At 43.5% G+C, this 20,850-nt stretch overlaps 1 protein-coding gene across 1 annotated transcript; it reads right to left on the bottom strand.

Annotated features, from left to right (window-relative positions):
* Window positions 1–921: 921 nt before the first annotated feature.
* WDR4 (WD repeat domain 4) lies at window positions 922–20,805 on the bottom strand. The gene is made up of 11 exons (XM_039553004.1): window positions 20,684–20,805; window positions 19,091–19,153; window positions 18,224–18,370; window positions 15,827–15,983; window positions 15,151–15,263; window positions 13,032–13,092; window positions 11,916–12,014; window positions 6,919–6,983; window positions 6,081–6,264; window positions 5,113–5,182; window positions 922–2,058 (listed from the first exon to the last, which is right to left on the bottom strand). The coding sequence occupies exons 1-11, from the start codon at window positions 20,803–20,805 to the stop codon at window positions 1,877–1,879; spliced, it is 1,263 nt and encodes a 420-aa protein (XP_039408938.1). The 3' UTR covers window positions 922–1,876.
* Window positions 20,806–20,850: the final 45 nt, after the last annotated feature.

Below are 20,850 nucleotides of genomic sequence, written 5' to 3'. Positions count from 1 at the left end.
CCAACCCAAACCATTCTGTAATTCCAAGATGCCCAAATCTGCCCAGGGCCAGGTCAGAGCATCAGAGCAATACTTGCCCAGGCAGCTTGGCTAAAATAATGTTCTGATGACACAAAAAGAACCTGCTTTGAGCTCACACCACCTTCTCAGTATTACCTGGTGACATGCAGAAGTGATTCAGTACAGGCTCCTGCTGCAGATTCAAATTAGTTCAAAAATGTTGGAGTTTGCATTGGATCTGCAAACTTCATCATGGGATGATTTCTTTATCACAGCTAGCAAAACATCTAGTTCAGAACCTTTTCCTCCTGTCCTGTCTGGTTCACAGAGTCTGAATACAAGCCTGTTTCTGGTAGTATTTTACAGAATCTGCACACCAGCAAACTCTACTCCTAAATAAAAGCTTCTCTGAGGCTGGAGCTTCCTTAAGTGCTTCCTCAACTCCTTTCCCTAGAGCTCCTCTTCAATTAAATGAACACAACAAGAATTACAAAGTTTTAAAGGCCACCATCACACCACAGGTGCCTCAGTCTCCAAGCCACCACTCCAACCCAATATCAAAGCACTTCAGGTAGCAGCTTCTCATCCTTTCCTGAGGACCACGAAAAATGCTCATCACTAGCGTTGTACCACTGTACTGACTGTTCCAGGTACAGTCCGGAAGGTTTTCACCCCACACATTCCTTCAGAAGACTGAAATTACAGGGTTTTCCCTCACAGCTTCCCATCAGCATGGGATTTAGGGAAACCACCAGGAAATTTCCCTACCTGTTGTTTAGCTCTATTACTGACATTCAGCATCCTTCACGGGAGAAGGGGAGGGTAGAAGCTGTCAGCAAACCAAGCAGCTGGGCCACACATCTGCATTTGAATGCAAAAATTCTACGTGTCCAGACACTCCAGAGAGAACCACTCACAGTGCACAGGTTAAATCTGAGTACTTTTAATGAGCTGTACAGATTTCCACACCTGGTTTTGTGAAGGACATGATATTCCACACGAACATGATACCATCTGGCAGATGAACACATCTTCTGCCCTGTGATGCAGCAACAAGTGGCCCCATAAGGCTCTTACTGACATCTTCTCAAGAAGATGTGTCTCTTGGATAATTACAGTATGGGAAAGTTCTCCATGAAAAAAGCAGGATGCACTCCAAATTCTGCTCTCACATGATTTTCAGACACAGCAGAATCATATTGCAATGGAAGGAGCTTCCAGTAACACAAAGTGGACTGGCACATTTTACTTTTACTTTGCAGTAAACAAAATTAACTTTTGCACTTCTTCCTATAGAAATATCCCGTAAGTAAGACATAATGGATTGGAAGCCAGGCAAAATCCCAACCATATGAACGGAAGTTAAAGGATAAAAACAGAGAAGGGAAAGTCTCAGTTAAAACATCTCATATCCAGCAAGAATTTTTTCTACATTCCCCTCCCCATACCCAGGTACACTTAGTTACATTAACTAACAAACTTTTTAAAAAGTTTAAAAAAACCCCCCAAACAACCCAAACCAAAAGTAATCAAAAATAAAGTTGCATCCACTTTAATCAGTGTGTCTCCACCTGAAGAAGAAAGTCTGAACACAGCAGGCAAAAAGAAAATCCCGTTTCAAGGAAAACACGATCTCCAATATTCATGTAACATGCATCAGAGATTCCCAGGACTGAACTAACACTGTATTCTGCTGGAAAGTTTAGGTATGTTGTAAATGCATTATTTGCTGCAAACATGATATTGTCACATCAGCCTGCCTGAAAACCTGAATAAAATTTTAAACCAGTCCTTTTGCATAATTCATTTCATATGTAAAAAGTCCACAGTTGGATCACTTTCTTTCCTCAAGGCAAAGGTCACAAGCTCACAGCAGTCATAGTGATGGCTCTTCAGTCTTCATCTTCTTTTTTGCCTGTCCATTGGAACCACGCTGCAGATCCTGCCTTTTCTTTTTCTGCTGCTGTAACCTCTCCTCCTTCCTCTGCAGGTACTCGTCCATGTTATCAAAGGAGGCCTTGTAGAGGTTGCTGTAGTAGCTCTCTGCACCAACAGAACCTGCAGGTGGGCAAAGCAAGAACACAGGTGTTAATTCCATTAGAGGTCTCATCAATTACTTCCGGGAGTGTCATTTTAGACGGTGGAATTCCAATTCATTTACTGTGGTCCTATCCACTGTATCAGCCTTCCAAAGTACCTCAAGGGGCTTCAAGAGAGCTGGACAAGGATTTTCACCCAGGCATGTAGTGACAGGACAAGGGGGGATGGCCTTAAGCTGAAGGAGGGCAGATTTAGATTAAAAATTGGGAAAAATTTCTTTACTTTGAGGGTGGTGAGGCCCTGGCACAGGCTGCCCAGAGAGGCTGTGGATTCCCCATCCCTGGAAGTGTTCAAGGTCAGGTTGGACAGGGCTCTGAATAACCTGGGATAGTGGAAGGTGTCCCTGGCCATGGCAGGGGGGTGGAATGAGATCATCTTTAATGTCCCTTCCAACCCAAACCACTCTGTGATTAAATATCAACATTTACACTGTGTAAGCCTGATTTGTGTTGGCAAGCAGCTGTTCAGCATTCACCAGCCAGGCACAGCCTCCATTTTTAGGCTAAAAAATTCATACAGGATCAAGCACCTGACATTGAAGCAAAGAGAGGACACAGCTCTCCTCACACAGTGGACAATTGCAGACTTCAGGGCTTCTGGTTTTGAACCACTGGAGTTGTTCCCTGGGACCCAAACACTACAAAGGGAGTTGCCACCTAACTGTGCTTAGCTGGCTTTTCTCCTAAAGTATTAACTTACAAGAAGGCCAAAGGTTTAGACTTCAAATAGTCATGTTCTACAGCACACAGAGATTCCTAAGCATTTGCTCCAATGGCTTTGTTACACCTTCTGTGAATTCAGTGTAATATTGCTCACATCCCCTCCAAGGCTGGAGGTTTAGATGAGCTTAGCAGGGAACTGCTATCCAAAAATCCCCAATCAGACTGTTTATGTAGGGAATACAAAATTAGACCAGCTGGCTAAGGCCATATTTCTAAAAAAATTGTTGGAATGGCACTTGACAAAGCCAATTATCTCCCATTCTCCACTTTTCCCACTGAACAAAACTCACAATCTTTAAAGGACAAATGAAGAGAAATCCAGCACCTGCTAAGGTTTGGTTCTGAAGCTAAGTGTGCTACTCCACAGAAACACACATACAGCATCCCCCTGTTTCTTGGTAGAAAATGCAGCTTTTCCTTGCTCAGCAAAGCACAGATTTTTACTTTTAGTGTTGCACTCAGTAAGAGTTTTACTGGCCCTTGGCCCTGGGAGAAATTGGGTGCTGCTGGTTTGAACATCCATGCTACTCTTTCCTTCATCAGTCTGCACTAAATCTTCCTCTTTAATTTTTCTAGGATGAGTTATAGCACAATGTCAAACTGTTCAATGTGTACAGGGGAGAATGGCTTCAAAATGGAAGAGACTAGGTTTAGACTCAGTATTGGAAGAAACTATTGAGAGGGTGGTGAGCTACTAGAGAAGCTGTGGCTGCCCCATCCCTGGAAGTGTCCAAGGCCAGGTTGGACGGGGCTCTGACCAACCTGAACTAGTGGAAGGTGTCTCTGCCCATGGCAGGGGGTTGGGATTGGATTGTCTTTAAGGTTCCTTTCAACCCAAACCATTCTAGGGTTCTGTGATACTTCCAGATTGACCACTGAATCTTAAATCCTACAGAAACCTCAAACAGGTGAGAAAAGTCTATAAAAGGACAATATGCAGGGATTAGGACTGGATTCAAACAATGTAATGATCACTTGTTTCACAAAATGTAACTACCTTTGAAGCACTCATTATGCACTGGAATAAGTGCTTATCAAGTGAGCCTCCACTTACTAATTAACAATAATGAACCCTGTCACGTGAGCTGTGCTCCCTTCCCAGCTGCAGATGAGCCAGTGACTGCGTTTCACACTCGTTTGTTCCACGGGCTAATTATGCCCAGAACCTCTCCCCCTGCCTGCTCTCTTTACTTCTCTGTGCTCATTTTCACTCAGACCTCATCCTCCTAATTATCCACCTGGCTGTAACTCTCAAGACTGCAACATCTCCATGCAAACATCTCCTTTCCAAAGGAGCACCTGACTTGCAAAGACTGCACCACCTTAATTACAACTTAATGACCAACTTAATGACAGCTACATGCTAAACCACCCAATACCAGATATTATGGAGACTTTACACCAGACTGAACATTTCTGCAGCTCTCATCTTTACATATGGCCACCATGAATAGACCAGAAGACTGGTGAGAACTGTAACACATTTTTTTAAGGAAGATTCCCAGTCTCCCAGCAAAGCACAGGAGAGAAATTTCTATTAATGAAGTTTCAATATATAATTCAGATTTTAGCACATGCCACAACTCTTCTCTACCCTGCAGCCACCACTGCTTTAATTTCAGCTTCTAAGTAAAGCTGGGTGTTTTTTAAAACACAAAAAATCCTGGGAACATAGGGTGCTTCTGAACAAGTAAGCCAGGCATTATTTTTCTAACAGAGACTGGGAGTGGGGCAGGAAGCAAGAACAAAATGAGCCAGCCCTGACACTAACCAATGTCATCTGTTGTCCCATCCAGGCTCACACCTTCCAGCCACACCACGCTCCACATCATCTGCCCTGCCAAGGTGGACCCAAGCAGCCCATCTTTACAGCAGAGCTGCTCCTCCCATGGCTGTTCCATCCTGTTTCCACTACATCTGTGACAAAGTCTCACACCCAGGCAGGAGACAAGACAACAAACACCAGTATCTGATACCACAGCAGCAAGACAGACTCCAGCAGCTCTGCCAGAGGGTGTTTGGATACATCCCTGTGATAAGGTGGCTACGGCAAAGTTATAAGGCTGCAATTCAGCTCTAAATACCTACATTGTTCTTTGATAACAGTGCCCCAAACACACTTCATTATCTGCACTGACTTCCACACCAGACAGTGTGATGAAACTGAGCAAACAAAGATTGAGTGACTTCAACAGCCAGCTGAACTGACCTGAACTCCAATCTTGTTCCTAAATCTTATGCTTCAGCTGTAAAATCTGCATTCCCATAACCTTTAGGCCAAATTTCTCACCTTCAAATACTGTCCAGTTGTCTTGAATATATTTTGACATCTTCTGTAATCCTCTGTCATCAGTTACAGCCTGGGAAAAGAAGGAATGCTGCATGTCATTTTGGGATTAATAGACAATTTTGTGTTTCACAGCATGCTGAAAAATGCAACAGCTCTCAGAAGAGTGCAGTGAAACAGAGCAAGTGTAAAACCTCCATGATCTCTCCCAGGCTCCTTTTTTCAAGAGCTGTTTTTGAAACCCGGCCTGAGGTCTCAAGTTCTGCTAGGAAAGCTTTGCCATTTGAACAAAAAAGGAATTGATTCCCACTTACTAATCTGTGAGGAAAAGAAATATCCCAGGAAACACGTTAAGGTCAAAGAACATACTCAGAAGTTTCATTTAAAACCACTTCACAACCAGACCATAATTAGCTGGGGACTTACAAGGATAACAGATGAGTTTGCAGTTGTTTAATAGGCAATAAAAGAGAACTTGATAGCACATACCCCAAATTTGATTCCCTGTACTCAGTGAAAATGAAGTAACTCGCTTAAGCTCCCAAAATGCCTTGTCCTGCAAAGGATCCCTCAGAGGCAAGCACAAGGAAAGCTGTGTGGAAAGCATTCCTGAGCAAACCCAAAGGGATTTTGTTGGTTTGTGGTTTGGTTTTTTTTTAAATCATCAAGTGTAGCCCACAGAAAGCTCAGGCAATGGTTTAAAGTACTGAGTGCTGACAAGCACGCTGATCCTGCTGTGCCAGATGGCAGCTTTAGCTGAGAACAAACAGACTGGTGGTGTTCATAACAACCTCTTGACACCTTTGCATTATACACAGGTGAGAAGAATGAGATGTGTATCTATGGCTTTTATCCATCTCAAGGCAGAGAGAAAGCTGCCTTTTAGCTTTCATGGAACAGCAAACTCCACTTCTGCTGTGGCCTCAAGACATCACCAAACAACTCAGGATTTTTCAGCATTAAAAAAGTACCTTCCACTGTCCATCACATGCTCTGTACAAAAGAAGAGGAGCTTCCTTGTCTTCCTGCAAAATCCACAGAGCTCCTGTTTCCTCAAATGCAATGTCCCAACCTCTGTGTTTCAGAGAGACTTGCTGTTTGTAAACCAGCTGCTGGGCAGTGGCATCGAGCTGAAAGATGTAGACTGTGGGAATACTTTTGAGAGGAAAAACTTAATTACCATTATTACCAAATCCACCTACAGCCATCACTTGTACAGCAAACTACAGACACCCACTCTAATTCCAAACTGAGCCAAAGCAAAGTGGTTAGAATAAGCACTTCAAATACAGTTTGCTTACATGACCTGAGTCAGAAGCTGTAAATACCCAACATGTCAAATGGCTTTTCAAGCATTATGTGAAAGAAAAAGCAGTCAGTGCTGCCTTCTCTTTAAAAGAAAGGGTAGTAAAGGGAATTTCATAAGGATTACTAAGGACTTAAAATATGAAGAGTGTTGCATTGTGGCACATTGGCCTACAGGGCTGCACTTGAAGGAATATACAGCTGAGCACCAGCCAAAATAAAACATCCCCTAGCTCTTGTACCTCCCAGCCTCGTGTTTCCTCCACTGAGGGAAAGGCATCACAAACTGTACAAAATTACAGTAACCCTTGTACTCCCCTCTGCACTCAGAACAAGTAGAGGACACAGAGGCTCCCTGTGAGGCCACAGGCATTCCTGGACATCTGGAGACCCACAGTACCAAGTACTGCAGGCTCAGGGAAAGCCAGGACAGCCAGCAGGGAAAGATGCTCTTGCCTTTGCAGGAGCTGGGATGATTTTAGGGATTATTCCATCTATTCTTACCTGTCACACAGAATGGCAACATAACCACCTTGACAGCAGTAAGTTATTCTTGACACGGTGTATTTCTATTAGGAATAGAAAAAAAAAAAAACCCCATCCTTCTAAGTTAAGACCATTTATGGGCAGAAAATTCACATTCCATTTCATTAAGAGCCTTTAAAATTTAGCAGGTGTCTTAATTTACAGCAAGTTAAGCAAAATAATTACCTTTAAACTGCAGTCAAGTTTATTTTTGTACCAGTTTTGCTGTTCTATGAAGTTTTCCACACTTTTCCCCTCCACACTGTCCAGAGATCAAATGTAAAGGTTTGAGCGAACTACCATTAGCAGACAAACCAACAGATGAAGGAAAATACACCACCTTCAAACATTTTCTCCTGCAATGCTAATGGCAAAAACATTTGACATTAAGCCTGCTCAGGCAGAATATCACTCCAGCAGCTCAGATATTACAAACACAAGCTATTAGCTGCTGTTCTGTTTGTTAAAGAACGAAGATAGTGATGCATAGCTAATATCCCTAATATCCCTGCTGTGCTGCCTCTGTTTCAACCTGTGCCTGGGTGAAGCCATCCTGCTGCACAGAAAATGTGTTCTGAACAACAAGGAAAGACCGCCTGAGGCCATTTCCCTCATTAAAAAACCCCAACAAAACCAACACAACAACAAAAAAACCCCGCACCACACTCCTAATTTAGAAGTTAAACAGTTTTACCTGGGAGAGAAGCAGCACCTTTGCTGCACAAACCATTCTACTTGAAATATGAAACAACTGATTTGAGGCTCCTGGAGTAGGGAAGAACTTGGGAGGAACAGAGAAACTGCAAAATGATGTCCTGGGGTGCTTTTTCAAAAGTATCTGTTATATAACGTGAAAGGCAAAACTGCAATAGCAAAAGGCTGGTTCTCAAGTGTATTTTATAAGCAGAGACAACACCAACACTGCTGATGACTAAAACCTTCCAAGTAGAGAAGCAGGGAGTTATTTCCTTTAGGGCAGGGAAAATACATCTTTTTGACACTCTGCTGGCAGAATTCTGATTCCTCAAATATTCTTTTTTTTTACCTCCACCTCTTTCTCTAACACAACACTGGTGAGTGGCCAGAACCTCTGGTTCACTAAGTTAGGGTGAATCTGGGAGTAACCAAGGATTTTACCCTTGGAGCTACCAGCTGATGTATAGGCACTGTTGGGTGCTTGTTTCACAGTTTGCACTCCATGTAGGAAAGCAAAACAAGCTGTGCAGCTTCCAAAAAATTCAAGTCAGCAAGTTTAACACCAGAAGCTATTTTGTCAACAGCACATGATGCAACTACTAAGAGATAAACCTAACTGTGGGAAAGAAAATTAATTCATGGTATAAACAGAGCTGAAAACATTTTTTTTTCTCTCCAGCACGAGAAAAACTGTGTGATACGGTTTCATAGGGGGAAGCAAGAACAGCATGCACACACTTTTCACTCATCTCAAACACCTGTTTGGACAGAAAAGGAGCACTTAATAAAAAACATGACCAAAAGGACTGATATGATTCAAAGCTCCTGAGAACACATGGGACTGATCTCCTGCTACTCTGCAGAAATATGAAGTTATTGGTCCCTATTTGGCACTGTGACCCAGGACCCCTGTTTCATACAGACATAAAAGATGGTTCCAAATACCAGGTAGGGTGAGTAGGCTGAACCACAAAGGTTCTCTGTAGCTAATATGTCTAAACGCAGATTCTGCAGGATGGAGCTGCTTACACCACAGCTTTGGAGTAGAACTGACAGCTCCTATTTACTGTAAGCCACAAGTGGGTTCTTCAGACACTTAAAGGAACAAGCCAAGATATATACATATATATTAAAAAAGCTGAAACCTGTGCTATTGATTTCTAATAACAAAGCTCTGCCTCTCTGCCTGTTGCCTGACAAACATGCAGGGAAATGCCCACCTACACAGCCAAGTGCTGTTAGAGAGACAAAGGGTTCTGTGAACTTGAATTAGACAGCAGCTCTCCCCCAACATCACTGGAGGAGGGAGGAGCAGGTTGTTTTGATTTGAACCAAGTTTTAGTCACATCTGGAAAGAGAAAGAAAAATGCATCTTCTTTCCAAGTTCTTTCTTTTCCATGTGTGGGTAAGTTAAAAAATCAGCAAAATGAATGCAAGACCCACAGCATTTTCTTGGTCAAGGACAAGGCTAAGAAATCAGTTAAGGAAGAGCTACAAGAACATTCTGTGATAAACAGATGTTCACTTGGTACTCTCTGAACTTAAGTCGGTGTTTATACAACACTGTTATCAGCCTGCCAACACCTTAAAATTAACTTTTTATGTCATCTGTGAGGTGACCCTATAAAAAATTAATGTACTGGTGCATTGGGGTAGAGTTGTGCAATTCATGTTCTGGACTTTAAACAAGCTTCTGCTGTCAAGAAGATCAGATGAGGTGAAAGCTCTGAAGCAGGAAAATATTTATATAGCACTATGGAATTAGAGAATTACTCCCATTCTAGTGGGAAAATGAACTGAGGATCTGCAAGCCATCAGCTGAAACCAATGCTACACTGCTCAAAACACTCCTACAGTCCCCAAACAGACACATATTCATCATCTGCCAAGCAAAATAAGCCCACATTTTTGTGCTCACATGACCCACCATTACTGATGATTCCATCCTCATTGTGCTTCAAGCTGTGTTTCAAGCGCCAGTGCATTCACACTGGTTATCAATGGTAAAAATTAAATATAACAATAGAAAAAAAAAAAAAGAAAAAGCACTTTTATCCCTATCTGATCCTTGGCTGCAGAGTCATTTGCAGACACTCTGCTTGTTACAAATGTCACTCTGGGTTGTGGAGATGATCTGTGACACACCTGGATGCACAACATGACTAAACACATGTCACCAGACGTCACCTCTGGCATTTCTAGCACTGAGATGCCAGCAGAACAAAAGTCTCCTTTTCCCTGCAGAACACCTGTGAGAGCGAGCAGCATCCAACATTTCACAGATTCAAGGAACAGGCCACCTTGTGGCTTCCAACACCATCACATGTGGCACTGGATGGAAGAACTGCAAAGCACTGCAGGAATAAGGTTTATTATTTAATGGCTGTGCTCTATTTATTAACCCACAGCTTGTGGGCTTTCCCCTTCTGTCTTTGCTTACTCACACTGAGGTAAAGAAGCTAAATGGAGACTCCTCAAGCAAAGGGCATCTCCAAATTCTCCTGAGACTACATCAGCATGAAGAGTATCCCATGGAAGGGATTTTATTAGGAGACAAGGCAAGTATTACTAAACTACATTCAAAAACATTCTAAGAGAGTTGGAGATGTTTTCTTAGATCAGTTCCTACCTGCAGCAACAAGTTTTTTGACATTTGCTAGTTTATCCAATGCTACATTCAAGGTTCATTATATAGTTTAATACTGTTTTTTGATAAACTTCTTTGTAATCAGTGGAATTAGGGTTCAGTAACAGACCAAGCACTGCTAATTTACACACATGCCCTCTTACTAATGCTAAGCCAGTCTAAGCAACAAGCAGCATTTTTAACATTAATCACAGAATCCCCACTTCAGTTAGTTGCTTACTTGTCCTCAGTGATCCTCTAAATCTAGAAGGCAAATTATTTTAGAATAAACCCATTACTCCCTCTAAAACAAATGCTCAAATCCTGCTGTACCCAGAATATCAGAGGATATCAGTTAGATGGGTTTGTGACTTAATTTTGTGCCTCCTGTTTTTCAGTTGTCAAAAACCCCACGAATAGCTTCTGACAGGTGTCTGGCTCAGGTGTGCTTTCAAGAAGACTTCCAAGTTCAAGGAGCAGGTTAAATTGTCCATATGGATATTACCCTGAATTCCTGCTAACAGGAACTCTAGGCCAACCCAAGATTTCCACTGTCTAAACTGGAAGTCTGTGATGAAAGTGGCTCCCCAAATGTGGGGAGGTGAAGCAAAGCACACTTCCACTATCGAAACTACAACACAAAGGAGGGAAGGCAGAAGTTTTCAATTCAATTTCTGCCTGGATAAGGATTCCACAGTGGCTTTGCCTCAAGAGCCATGCATGGCTTCCCAGTCACCTGACAACTGGGAGGCAGCTGTGGCCTGCAGGGAAAGAAGTGTTTTTAGAGATTCACATGAAAAAATCACACGCAGCAGGATGGGTGGTGAGGTGAACTCAAGTAACCCAGCAGATGAGTAGGTGGTTTAATTCCATGCACACAGCAGGGACAAGGACAGTGCTATTTCAAGTGCTATTTCACTGCTAACTGGTCTTATGTCACATTAAATGACAAGGAAAAAACAAAACCAGAGACCAAGCACTACCAGAACGACTGCTCACATCAGGTGAGCATCTCAAATCACAGGAGCACCCCGAACTTGTCTGTGTGAGACCACTGATGTAGAGGCTGGAAGTTCAGGAGAGCTCCTGGGGTGTTCAGTTTTCATGTAGGACTCGCACATTTTAATTTTGGTCCAGCTGCAAAAGAACCTAAAATAACAAGCCCAGCATTCTGACTCCACAGGGCAGCACTGCAGGTCACTGGTTAAAAATATTACACAGCTTCTTTTTGCTCAGAAAAATTGCAACTTTAACACTTGAAATTCTGACCATTTTAAAAAATGGGTGAATGTTTAGATCTTCCCAGTGTCACAGGATGTCTTCTGCCTAAGAAACAACACCACCCGTGTTTTTGGAAAAAAAAATTCAAGTGAAGGCTTTGTCCACTGTGCAGAACTTGAATTTGTGAAGAATTAGAACCAGCTTCTTTTGGTCACTGCTTGGCACATTTTAGAAGTCCACACAAAACACACGACTGGATTTCAGGGACTGTCTTCCTTTCCCAAAATCCCAGACTATTGTAACAGTTTTTAGGTCTCACATGAATTCTAAACCCACTGACAGAAGGGAAGCACTTCTAACAAAATGCAACCAACACATTTGGCAGTGTCAAGGATCAGGAGCACAGCAAAAGCACCTGCACACATGGACGTACCTGGTCTGGTTTGGTTGCCTCAGGCCCACAGAGGGTACTTAGCTCACAGCAGTGCATTTCTTCTCCACTTTTATACTCCCAAAGTCTCAGGGTGGAGTCCTGGACAGATGGAAGTGGAAACAAGTCTATTACTACCAGCACTCAGGCAAAGAGAGGCCACTCCTGGCCTTCAGCTAAACCCTGTTTCCCTGAAGAGCTCCTCACAGAAGCTGCTAAACAGTCATTTAGTTAAGACCTCAAAGTGCAGATAAAGCATTTTAATTAACATAATTTCCCCCTGCATTCTAAATTATTCAATCATGCTAATTTTAATTCTCCTTTTGAAGTGGAAATTGGGTAGCTGGAGGAGGGCATTTCAAGCCTGTCTCCAATAGCACAGTCATGCATGTGCTCAGCATTCTAATGGCAATTCTTTCAGCCTGCCCTTCTCTGCCCCCTGCTCTTGTTATCACCCAAATTCTCATTTGATTTAGCAACCTCCTGAAGAGAGGCTAAACACCTCTCTGGAAAAACAAAGCCATCCAAGAACATTTGCTAAGACTGAAATACAGCCATGTGCAGCACTAGAGCTGCTTAAATAATTAGAGGGACAAGAGCCTTAGGGAAGCAAGAGCAGCAGCTGAAACCAAATGCCAGGAGTTACTGTGATTTACACTGTTTGTTTCCTGTGCAGTTTTGGTAGTCTGGGGAACAAAGAATATTGTTTCCCTTCTTTTAGGCCAACTCCATCTCTGTACAGGTGTGGTATGGCAGCAGGATGCCATCAGTTCAAGAAAAGGACTGGGGAGGGAAGGGAGGGAATACTCATTTCTTCAGTTCTCATCCAAGCAGACAACATCTGTGCTCCAAGGAAAGAGTTAATGATAATTTCACCATCCCCAAAGATGGCTTTTACTATCAGCACAGTAAAAGGTTTTTATGTGATCCAACAATAGAATGGCTGAACACTGAAAAGAAAGCAGAGAGAAAAAGGGAAGGAGGAGGAGGGAGGCCATCCTGTAAACCATGAGATTATTCCTAGTATCCCAAGGAAATTGGCCAAAATACTAGAAAAAATAATAAAAGACCCCAAACATACAAAAACCAACACTTTTTTGAAGAAATTGCAATACATACCCCAGAAGCTGACAACAGCAAGTCAGGACAGTTGGGTATAACAAGTATTTTGCTTACAAACCTAAAGGAAAAGCAGTCAAAAGTTGAACTCTCTTGTTTGACACCCTGGTCTTTAAATACACAGTAAGAGAAAACATCAGTTTTAAAAGAGAATCTTAGAATAAACAAACAGATTTTCCACATCAAGATAATTAGGAGGAAGAAAAAAAATGTCATCAGTACTTAGGAAATATGCACTACACAAACTATTGACTTTCTACTTAATGAAGACCTACATTTCCCCATCCGCACTCAGGTAATTCTACTGACTTCCTCCCAACAGAGAACATTGTCATTTAGATCAAAAAGTGCCAGTGGAGACAGATTTACTCAGGTAGCATGCTCCCCTTTCTCAGTTCATGATGCACATTAAAAACATGAATCAACAGATCCTTTAAAATGCAACAGTGATGGCTCAGCCTCCAGAGTGCCACATCTCTCCAGCCACAGTTGGAGATCATTTAAAAGCAATCTTTACAGAATTTTAATGTGGCAGTTTACCAGTGCCTACATTCAGCCAGAAGTTCTGTTTTCCAGAAGGTGGTGATACTGCTTTGTCTTTGGTGAGTAATGAGGACCTGAACTTCTGGGGATCATTATTATCTCAGAGCTCACTAACCTAAAATACAGTGACCTGAGCAGAACATGACCTGAATGGGACACTCTGGTCTTTGGAAACAGGCATAACTTTAAAGCCATAGACTGAAAAAATAAAAGGAAGATATTTGGTCACTGTAATACAAACTTCCAGGACAAAGCAGGCACAATAGATCCAGCAAGAATCACCATGAGCCCCACTGCAAGAAGAAAATCCATGACTGTGAAACAAGACAATTACTGCTTTATGTAACCCTTTTTTATTCATTTCTAACTTAAATATTGAATTTTTGAATATATTCCAATTAAGTTACACTGCTTTTCACTCTGCAACTACTAACAAACACCTTGGATATTTCCAGGGATGAGGCATCCACAACTTCACTGGGCAACCTGTGCCATTGCCTCACACCTTCACAGTAAAGAATTTTTTCCTAATACCTAATCTAAACCTACTCTCTGTCAGTTCAAAGCCATTTCCCCTTGTCCTGTCACTCCATACTCTTGTAAATAGTCTCTCTCCATCCTTCTTGGAGGTTCCCTTCCTTGAATACATTTCATATTGCAGTCTCCAGCACACTGCAGTCTGGTGCCCAAGCAGGAATGCTCTATCCATCCTGCTCATATAGCCAGGTTTTTTTGTATTACCACAGAACCTCCAAGTCTGAGTTCTGCATGGAGATGATGTTAATTTAATTAGCGTATGTTCAAATCTCAAAAGACAGTTCCTAAGACCTCCCTTCCTAAGACTAAGGTAGGTTCCATCCTGAGCTAACAATTTCTGGAGCCTCTTGTGACCAGCATTTGGAGGGAGATGATTCTGCTCCTCTGCTCTGGTGAGAACACTCCCAGAGGAGTGCTGTGTCCAGCTCTGGAGTCCTGCATACAAGAAGGACATGGGCCTGTTGAAGCAGGTCCAGAGGAGGCCACAAACACAAGCAGAGGGTAGGAGCACCTCTGCTGTGAGGAAAGGCTGAAAGAATTGGGAGTTGTTCAGCCTGGAGAAGAGAAGGCTCTGGGGAGAACTTACTGCAGCCTTCCAGTACCTAAACAGGTCTTATAAAAGAGATGGAGACATATATTTTTTTTAGGAGGGCCTCTTGCAACAGGACAAAGGATAATGGCTTTAAATTAAGTGTAGACTCAGACTAGATACAAGGAAGAAATTTTTTTACAATGAGGTTGGTGAAACACAGGCTGACCAGAGAGGTGGTAGAGCCCAATCCCTGGAAACATTCAAGGCCAGCTTGGACAGAGCTCTGAGCAACTTGCCCTTATTGAAGATGTCCCTGCTCAGGGCAGGAAGCTGCACTGGATGACTTTTAAAGGTCTCTTTCCACCCAGACCGTTCCAGGATTCTATTACAGACCAAGCTGTTGTTTATAAGGTGATTTGAGGAGATGATTTCACACACTCAGAGTAGAGGAAGGTGGCTGTGCAGGGAATGGCTGCACACAATGGCTCTGGCACAGAAGGCACTCACTCTCTGTGTCCCATGCAGTAGGATACAATACTATAGGGAGCCTTTGTCAAGCTGACTCTGATCTTCTCATCTCTGTCTGCAGTTAGGATATACCGGTCATCGGGACTCAGGGCCTGTTGGGAAGGGGAGAGTTTTAGTGCCCAGCAGTTCAAGGCTTTAAATTCTTAACTAGGAAAATAAAAAAGATAAGCAGTAAACCACCTGTATCTCCTCACCCTGAAAGGCAGGTACAAACACTAAGCCACTCTTTTCCAGTAACAATGGAAGTGTAAAATCTTTGTGACAATAACTTTCTCACTCGCTAAGACAAGCAACACTGACTTCCTGGTCCAGTGAAAGCCACTGACCCTCAACAGTACAGGTGGAAGAGCCCCTGCATCTTAAAAAGAAGCTCATCACATTGAAGAGCTCAACTGACATGGCAGACTAGCTGAACTCCCACTCTGTCACCAAGACTTCTGAGACTGTAACATGAAGACTTTTTCAACATTCATAAGCTTGTTTCCTTACCAAACTCTGCCAACACAAACTCAGTAAGAAAATATCTAGAGCACATTTCATTTACATAATTAAAAAAAACCCCTAGCAAACCACAAGTGTGGGACAAGAGCAACAATGAAAGGCCCAAGCACAAGCAGGAATGCAGGTTTGTAAATACATGGAGGCAGACACTTACCACATCCAATAGCAGAGAGACATGACCCAGCTCAAGTTTTCCATCTGCTTGAGGTTCTGTTATTGAGTAAGAATAGACATCACCAGACTTGTCTGCAACAAAAATCTTATCCTCTGCAGCTGTGATAACCAGGGATGTGCATCTCCTGGTCACAAACCTGAAAGACAAATGGCACAGCTTGAACTGCTCTGGATGGCAGCTTCAGCAAGTCCAGAAGTTAAACAGACCAAGAGGCTGGGCAAAAAGTTCTCAGATGCAACATTACTGAAAGGGCAGCGATGATGAGAGTAACATTACAGGGCTGAAACAGCACTTTTGAGTCTAAAATGAGTGAATTATGCAATAGCAAACACCTGGGGTGGGGAGAGGAACAGAAGACCATTAAAAGCTGCATGACTGCAATTTGCTTGGTACTTTCTCAGCTGAGCACCTCACCCAGGCAGCATGCCAGGACTCTAATGAAGGCTGGTAGACTTCCTTGCACTCTACATAATAAAAATATGAGTTAAACACGCAAAAAAGACAAGGTAGGATTTGTCCTAATAGGAGTCCTTCACACTGTGTATGAACTACTCCTCCAGCTGTCACTCTGTACTGTAAAGGGAAGCCCTTCCTGGTGAGCTTTGGAACTCTTTTCTCCTCATATCCCAAGTCACAGAGACAAAGGCTCCAGGTTCCTTGTCCAGACAAAGCTCTGAACTTGATGAGTTTCCCTCATCATCTGCCATCAGCTCAAAGTTCCAGCTGCCAGTGTAGCAGGTACCAGCTTTCTTTCAACTACCCAGATAAACGTAAGGACCACATATGCCAGAAAACATGTCCTCTGTGTTAGCACAGGACTGTGGGCACCAAGGATCATAGGGAATGGATATTTATATTCACCTACTCTGAAATTCAGTGGCCATCTGGAGGCAAGAGGACAATACACTGTGCTTCAGGTAGGAAGACAGAAATTCTTACACTTCTCAGTGGCTGTTTAAAGGAACACCACAACAACAAGATCACAGGCAACATAGTTCCAAAAAAGGTTACTTTGCCAACCAGAAAGTCTTGCTCTGAGTTCACTGTACCACCTGTGATCTTGAGCACAAAGATTCCCCTTTGTCTGACACGAGCTGACTACAAAGGCCAGCACTGTGTGAGACCTTTATATACCTTGCCACAAAACACCAACACAAGCCACAAAGCTCAACTTTGGAACTGTTATCCATGCAAAGAGCCTTTTACCTGTATTCCCAGTTTCCCAACATGAGGTAATGACATTCCCAAAAAATCCAGCTGTGGTCCTAGTTAAACTTTCAGCAGAAACTAAAACACCAATGATCCAGTGGCATGTTACAGGCAAGACACACAAGGCAGGGCAGCAGGGAAGGCAGGACACAGAATGAACAGAAATTTGGCATTTCTGGTTTTGTCCTAGAACATCCTGAGTTGGAAGGGACCCACAAGGATCACTGAGTCCAACTCCTGGCCCTGCACAGGACACCCCAACAATCCCACCCTGTGCCTAAGAGCATTGTCCAAACACTTCTTGAGCTCTGGCAGCCTTGGGGCTGTAACCACTTCCCTGGGGAGCCTCTTCAGTGCCTGACCACTCTCTGGGGGAAGAACCTTTCCCTGATATCCAACCTAAACCTTCCCTGGCAGATCTTCATGCCCTGACCACTTCCTCACTACAACACTGTTTAACGCCAAAGGTCCATCCTGTACCCTACACACAGAGCCAAGCACAGAGACTTGATTTTTTTTTGCAGCCAGGGTCTCAGATTTGTCAGAGACCACCAGAAGCAGAGATGTTACATGCTCAGGTACTTTCCCAAGAAGCCCTTCATGGTCCTGGTTTTTCTACAGAGAATTGTCACAAGCAGCAGCAGAAAACTTGGAACTGGGGGACCTCTGGTGGACAGCTACAGGCTGTTTCCTCAAGAGGAATGTACTGAAGAAAAGCAGCTGCAGCATCTCAAAAGATGTGCTTTTGTAGAAGTTCACAAACTCCCCAAAACACCTTCTCTTCCAAATCAGAAGGAACAAAGAATGCACTCACTGAGCTGCTCAGCATCACTCTTACAGGCCCAATGCCAGTCTTCACCAGGAGTGGGTAAAGTTTTAGTTCTTAAAGACACAAACACTGGGTTTGGTATACGGAAAGAGATTATCCTTCCTTGGCCAGTGATATAAACATCTGCACTCCCATTCTTGGTATGGGGAAGACCACACATCAATTCTTGACAAATATTCCAAATTCCCAAAAACATTAAATTTGTTTGAGCGAGGGAATTTAAAAAAAAAAAACAAAGCAAGCAATAACAAATATGAACATTTAAAATACTCCCATTTTAGGACTCTAAATCCATCAGCCATAACTCCATAACAACATGCACCATCCTGCTACCTTACCTGACACTAACACATTCCCAGGAAGGCTTTGTACGGAACAGAATCAGGCGTTTGCTGTCATCTGTCAAGGCAAAGTAATCTCCTGATGGGGAGAAGGCAAAAGCCAGGATGTCATCACTTCCTTTATCTGTCCCTTTTCCATCCTGCCTATTAGAGAGAACGGGAACAACAGTTCACAACCTGATAGCTACTAAAATCCTTGAGGACGTTGTTCCCAAACTACCAGGAGCACAAGGAACAAAGTAAAACTTGAAACACCTTTATTTCTGCTTAAAATGTTGAGCCAACACGGACATTAATGCAAAGAAATAAGCCAAGACAAAGGAAACTGATTTAAGGTCTAAGCCTGCATCACAACCTGTTTAGAAAACAAAAATTTGAGCTAGCACATCTTGATATATATTTGGGGGAAAACAGTAAAATGTTTCCTGTTTGGCTACAAGTAAAACAATGTCCAGTTGTTAGATTTAAACTAAGAAAAATACTTTTTTCTGTGTGTGTTTTGAACTCTCATGACTCAGAGAACAGATCTGGAGAACTTATGTAACTGTTTTGTGGGTTTTTTTTCAGCCTTAGATATCTAATAAAAAACACAGGACATTTCCATAAATGTCTTGACTGACAAGAGAGAGAACTGTTGATTTTGCCACTTGTGTTTCTCTAAGAAAAAGGTGAACAGTGGAATGAAACCTTGAATGGAATATATCTATTTTGTTAAAAAATAGATATATATATATATATCCATCAGAGTTAGCAAAACCAACCCTTCACCTGCTCAGGGAGTTATCCTGTAGCTTTCTTTTACTGCCTTCACTGCCACACAGGCTCAGGAGATGCACCCTCCAGGAAAAGAGCAGATTTTCTCACCCTTTCTCTCCTAAGGGCTGCTTCTCTGTGCTGCTGCAGTTGTACACGAAGAGACTCTCATCACTGCAAGGAAAAAATAAGCCTGAAATTACTGGGACTAGAATAACCAGGAGGTTCACTATGAGGAGAGGCAACTATTTTGTAACATGCTCTTATTTCAAAGTTATTTGCACAACTGCCCCCATCTTGAGGAGACACCTCTGCCCAGGTGGGCTCCCAAAGTGCTACAGAGGCAGCAGAAATTTTTAATTTTGGACAGTATGCAAAAAGACAGTATGTCAAAAAGAAAATCCTCCTCTGCTGGTGAAGTAACGCTGCATTTTGCATATATTTTACTTCTGTCAGACTCAACAGATCTGTCAGTAGCATTTACCCAGTCACAGAATCACAGGATGGGTCAGATTGAAAGGGCCCACAGTGGGTCATCTGCTCCCACCTCCCTGCTCCAGCAGGGCCATCCCACAGCACATGGCACAGGATTGTGTCCAGACAGTTCTGGCATATCTCCAGAGAGGGAGACTCCACAGCCTCTCTGGGCCATCTGTCCCAGTGCTCAGTCACTGCTGAGGAAAGAAATTCTTCCTCATGTTCAGGTGGAACTTCCTGACCGTCAGTTCCTGCCCCTTGCCTCCTGTCCCATTGCTGGGCATCACCAAGCAGAGCCTGGCCCATGCTCTGACACCTCCCTTCAGATACCACATGGAATCTTGGAATCATTCGGGTTGGAGTGACCTCTGGTGACCATCCAATCCATCCCCCTGCCAAGGCAGGGTCACCTGGAGCAGTGACACAGGAATACGTCCAGGTGGGTCTGGAATATCTCCAGAGAGGGAGACTCCATGAGCTTCCCGGGCAGCTGTTCCAGTGCTCTGCCACCCTACACGTAAAGTTCCTCCTGATGTTGAGGTGGAACTTCTTGTGTTTTATTTTACAGCCATTGCTCCCCATCCTGTCACTGGGCACCACTGAAAAGAGTCGGGCACCATCCTCTTGGCCCCTGTCTTACAGATACCTTTATGCACCTTCCTTACAGACATAAAATAGACTGTCATCATGCCTGTATATACATATGTATGCATGTATATATAAAACAACACAATATATATTGTAATATATAATACACCTATGCATAATTTTTGTACATATTATACATATACATGCTATATATGTGCTATACCTACATGTTACATATGCGTGTTACATATAGATACATACTCTTTATATAGATACACATGTCATCTATACGTTATGTACATATATACGCATGTGTAACAGACATATATATATATATAATCTGTATGTTATATACAGTCGTTCACACAGCAGTGACCTCCAACTGGGGGAGCACAACCGTGACAGAAAACCACCAAGGCTGGAAAGTTTTAAAGTGATGTTTCGATAAGAGAAAACGCTGACAAGGAGCACGGAAAGGCACGAACCGCAGCAGGGCCAGCGGCTCCTGCACCGCCCCAGCATCTCCCAGCCCTGCACACACGGGGGGCCCTCAGGGGGCACCGGGCGGCCTCCGCCGCTCTGCCCCACCAGGCCCCACCGCACCCCGCAGAGCCCCGGCCCCGCACGCCCCGCACTGACCCGTCCTGCCCGGGCCGCGCCGCCAGCAGCCGCCCCCCGCCGCTCGCCACCGCCATGGCCCCGCGCAGCGCCAGCGCCGGCCGGGCCCCGGGGCTGCGCCCGCCGCCATCGCCGCCCGCCATGCGCCCGCGCCGCCACGTGCGGTGCTGCGTCACCGCCCCGCGCCG

This window comes from Corvus cornix, chromosome 1, assembly GCF_000738735.6.
Source record: "Corvus cornix cornix isolate S_Up_H32 chromosome 1, ASM73873v5, whole genome shotgun sequence".
Taxonomy (NCBI): Eukaryota; Metazoa; Chordata; class Aves; order Passeriformes; family Corvidae; genus Corvus; species Corvus cornix.
The sequence above is the reverse complement of the archived record's forward strand: the minus strand, read 5'-3'. Positions and strand labels throughout refer to the sequence as shown.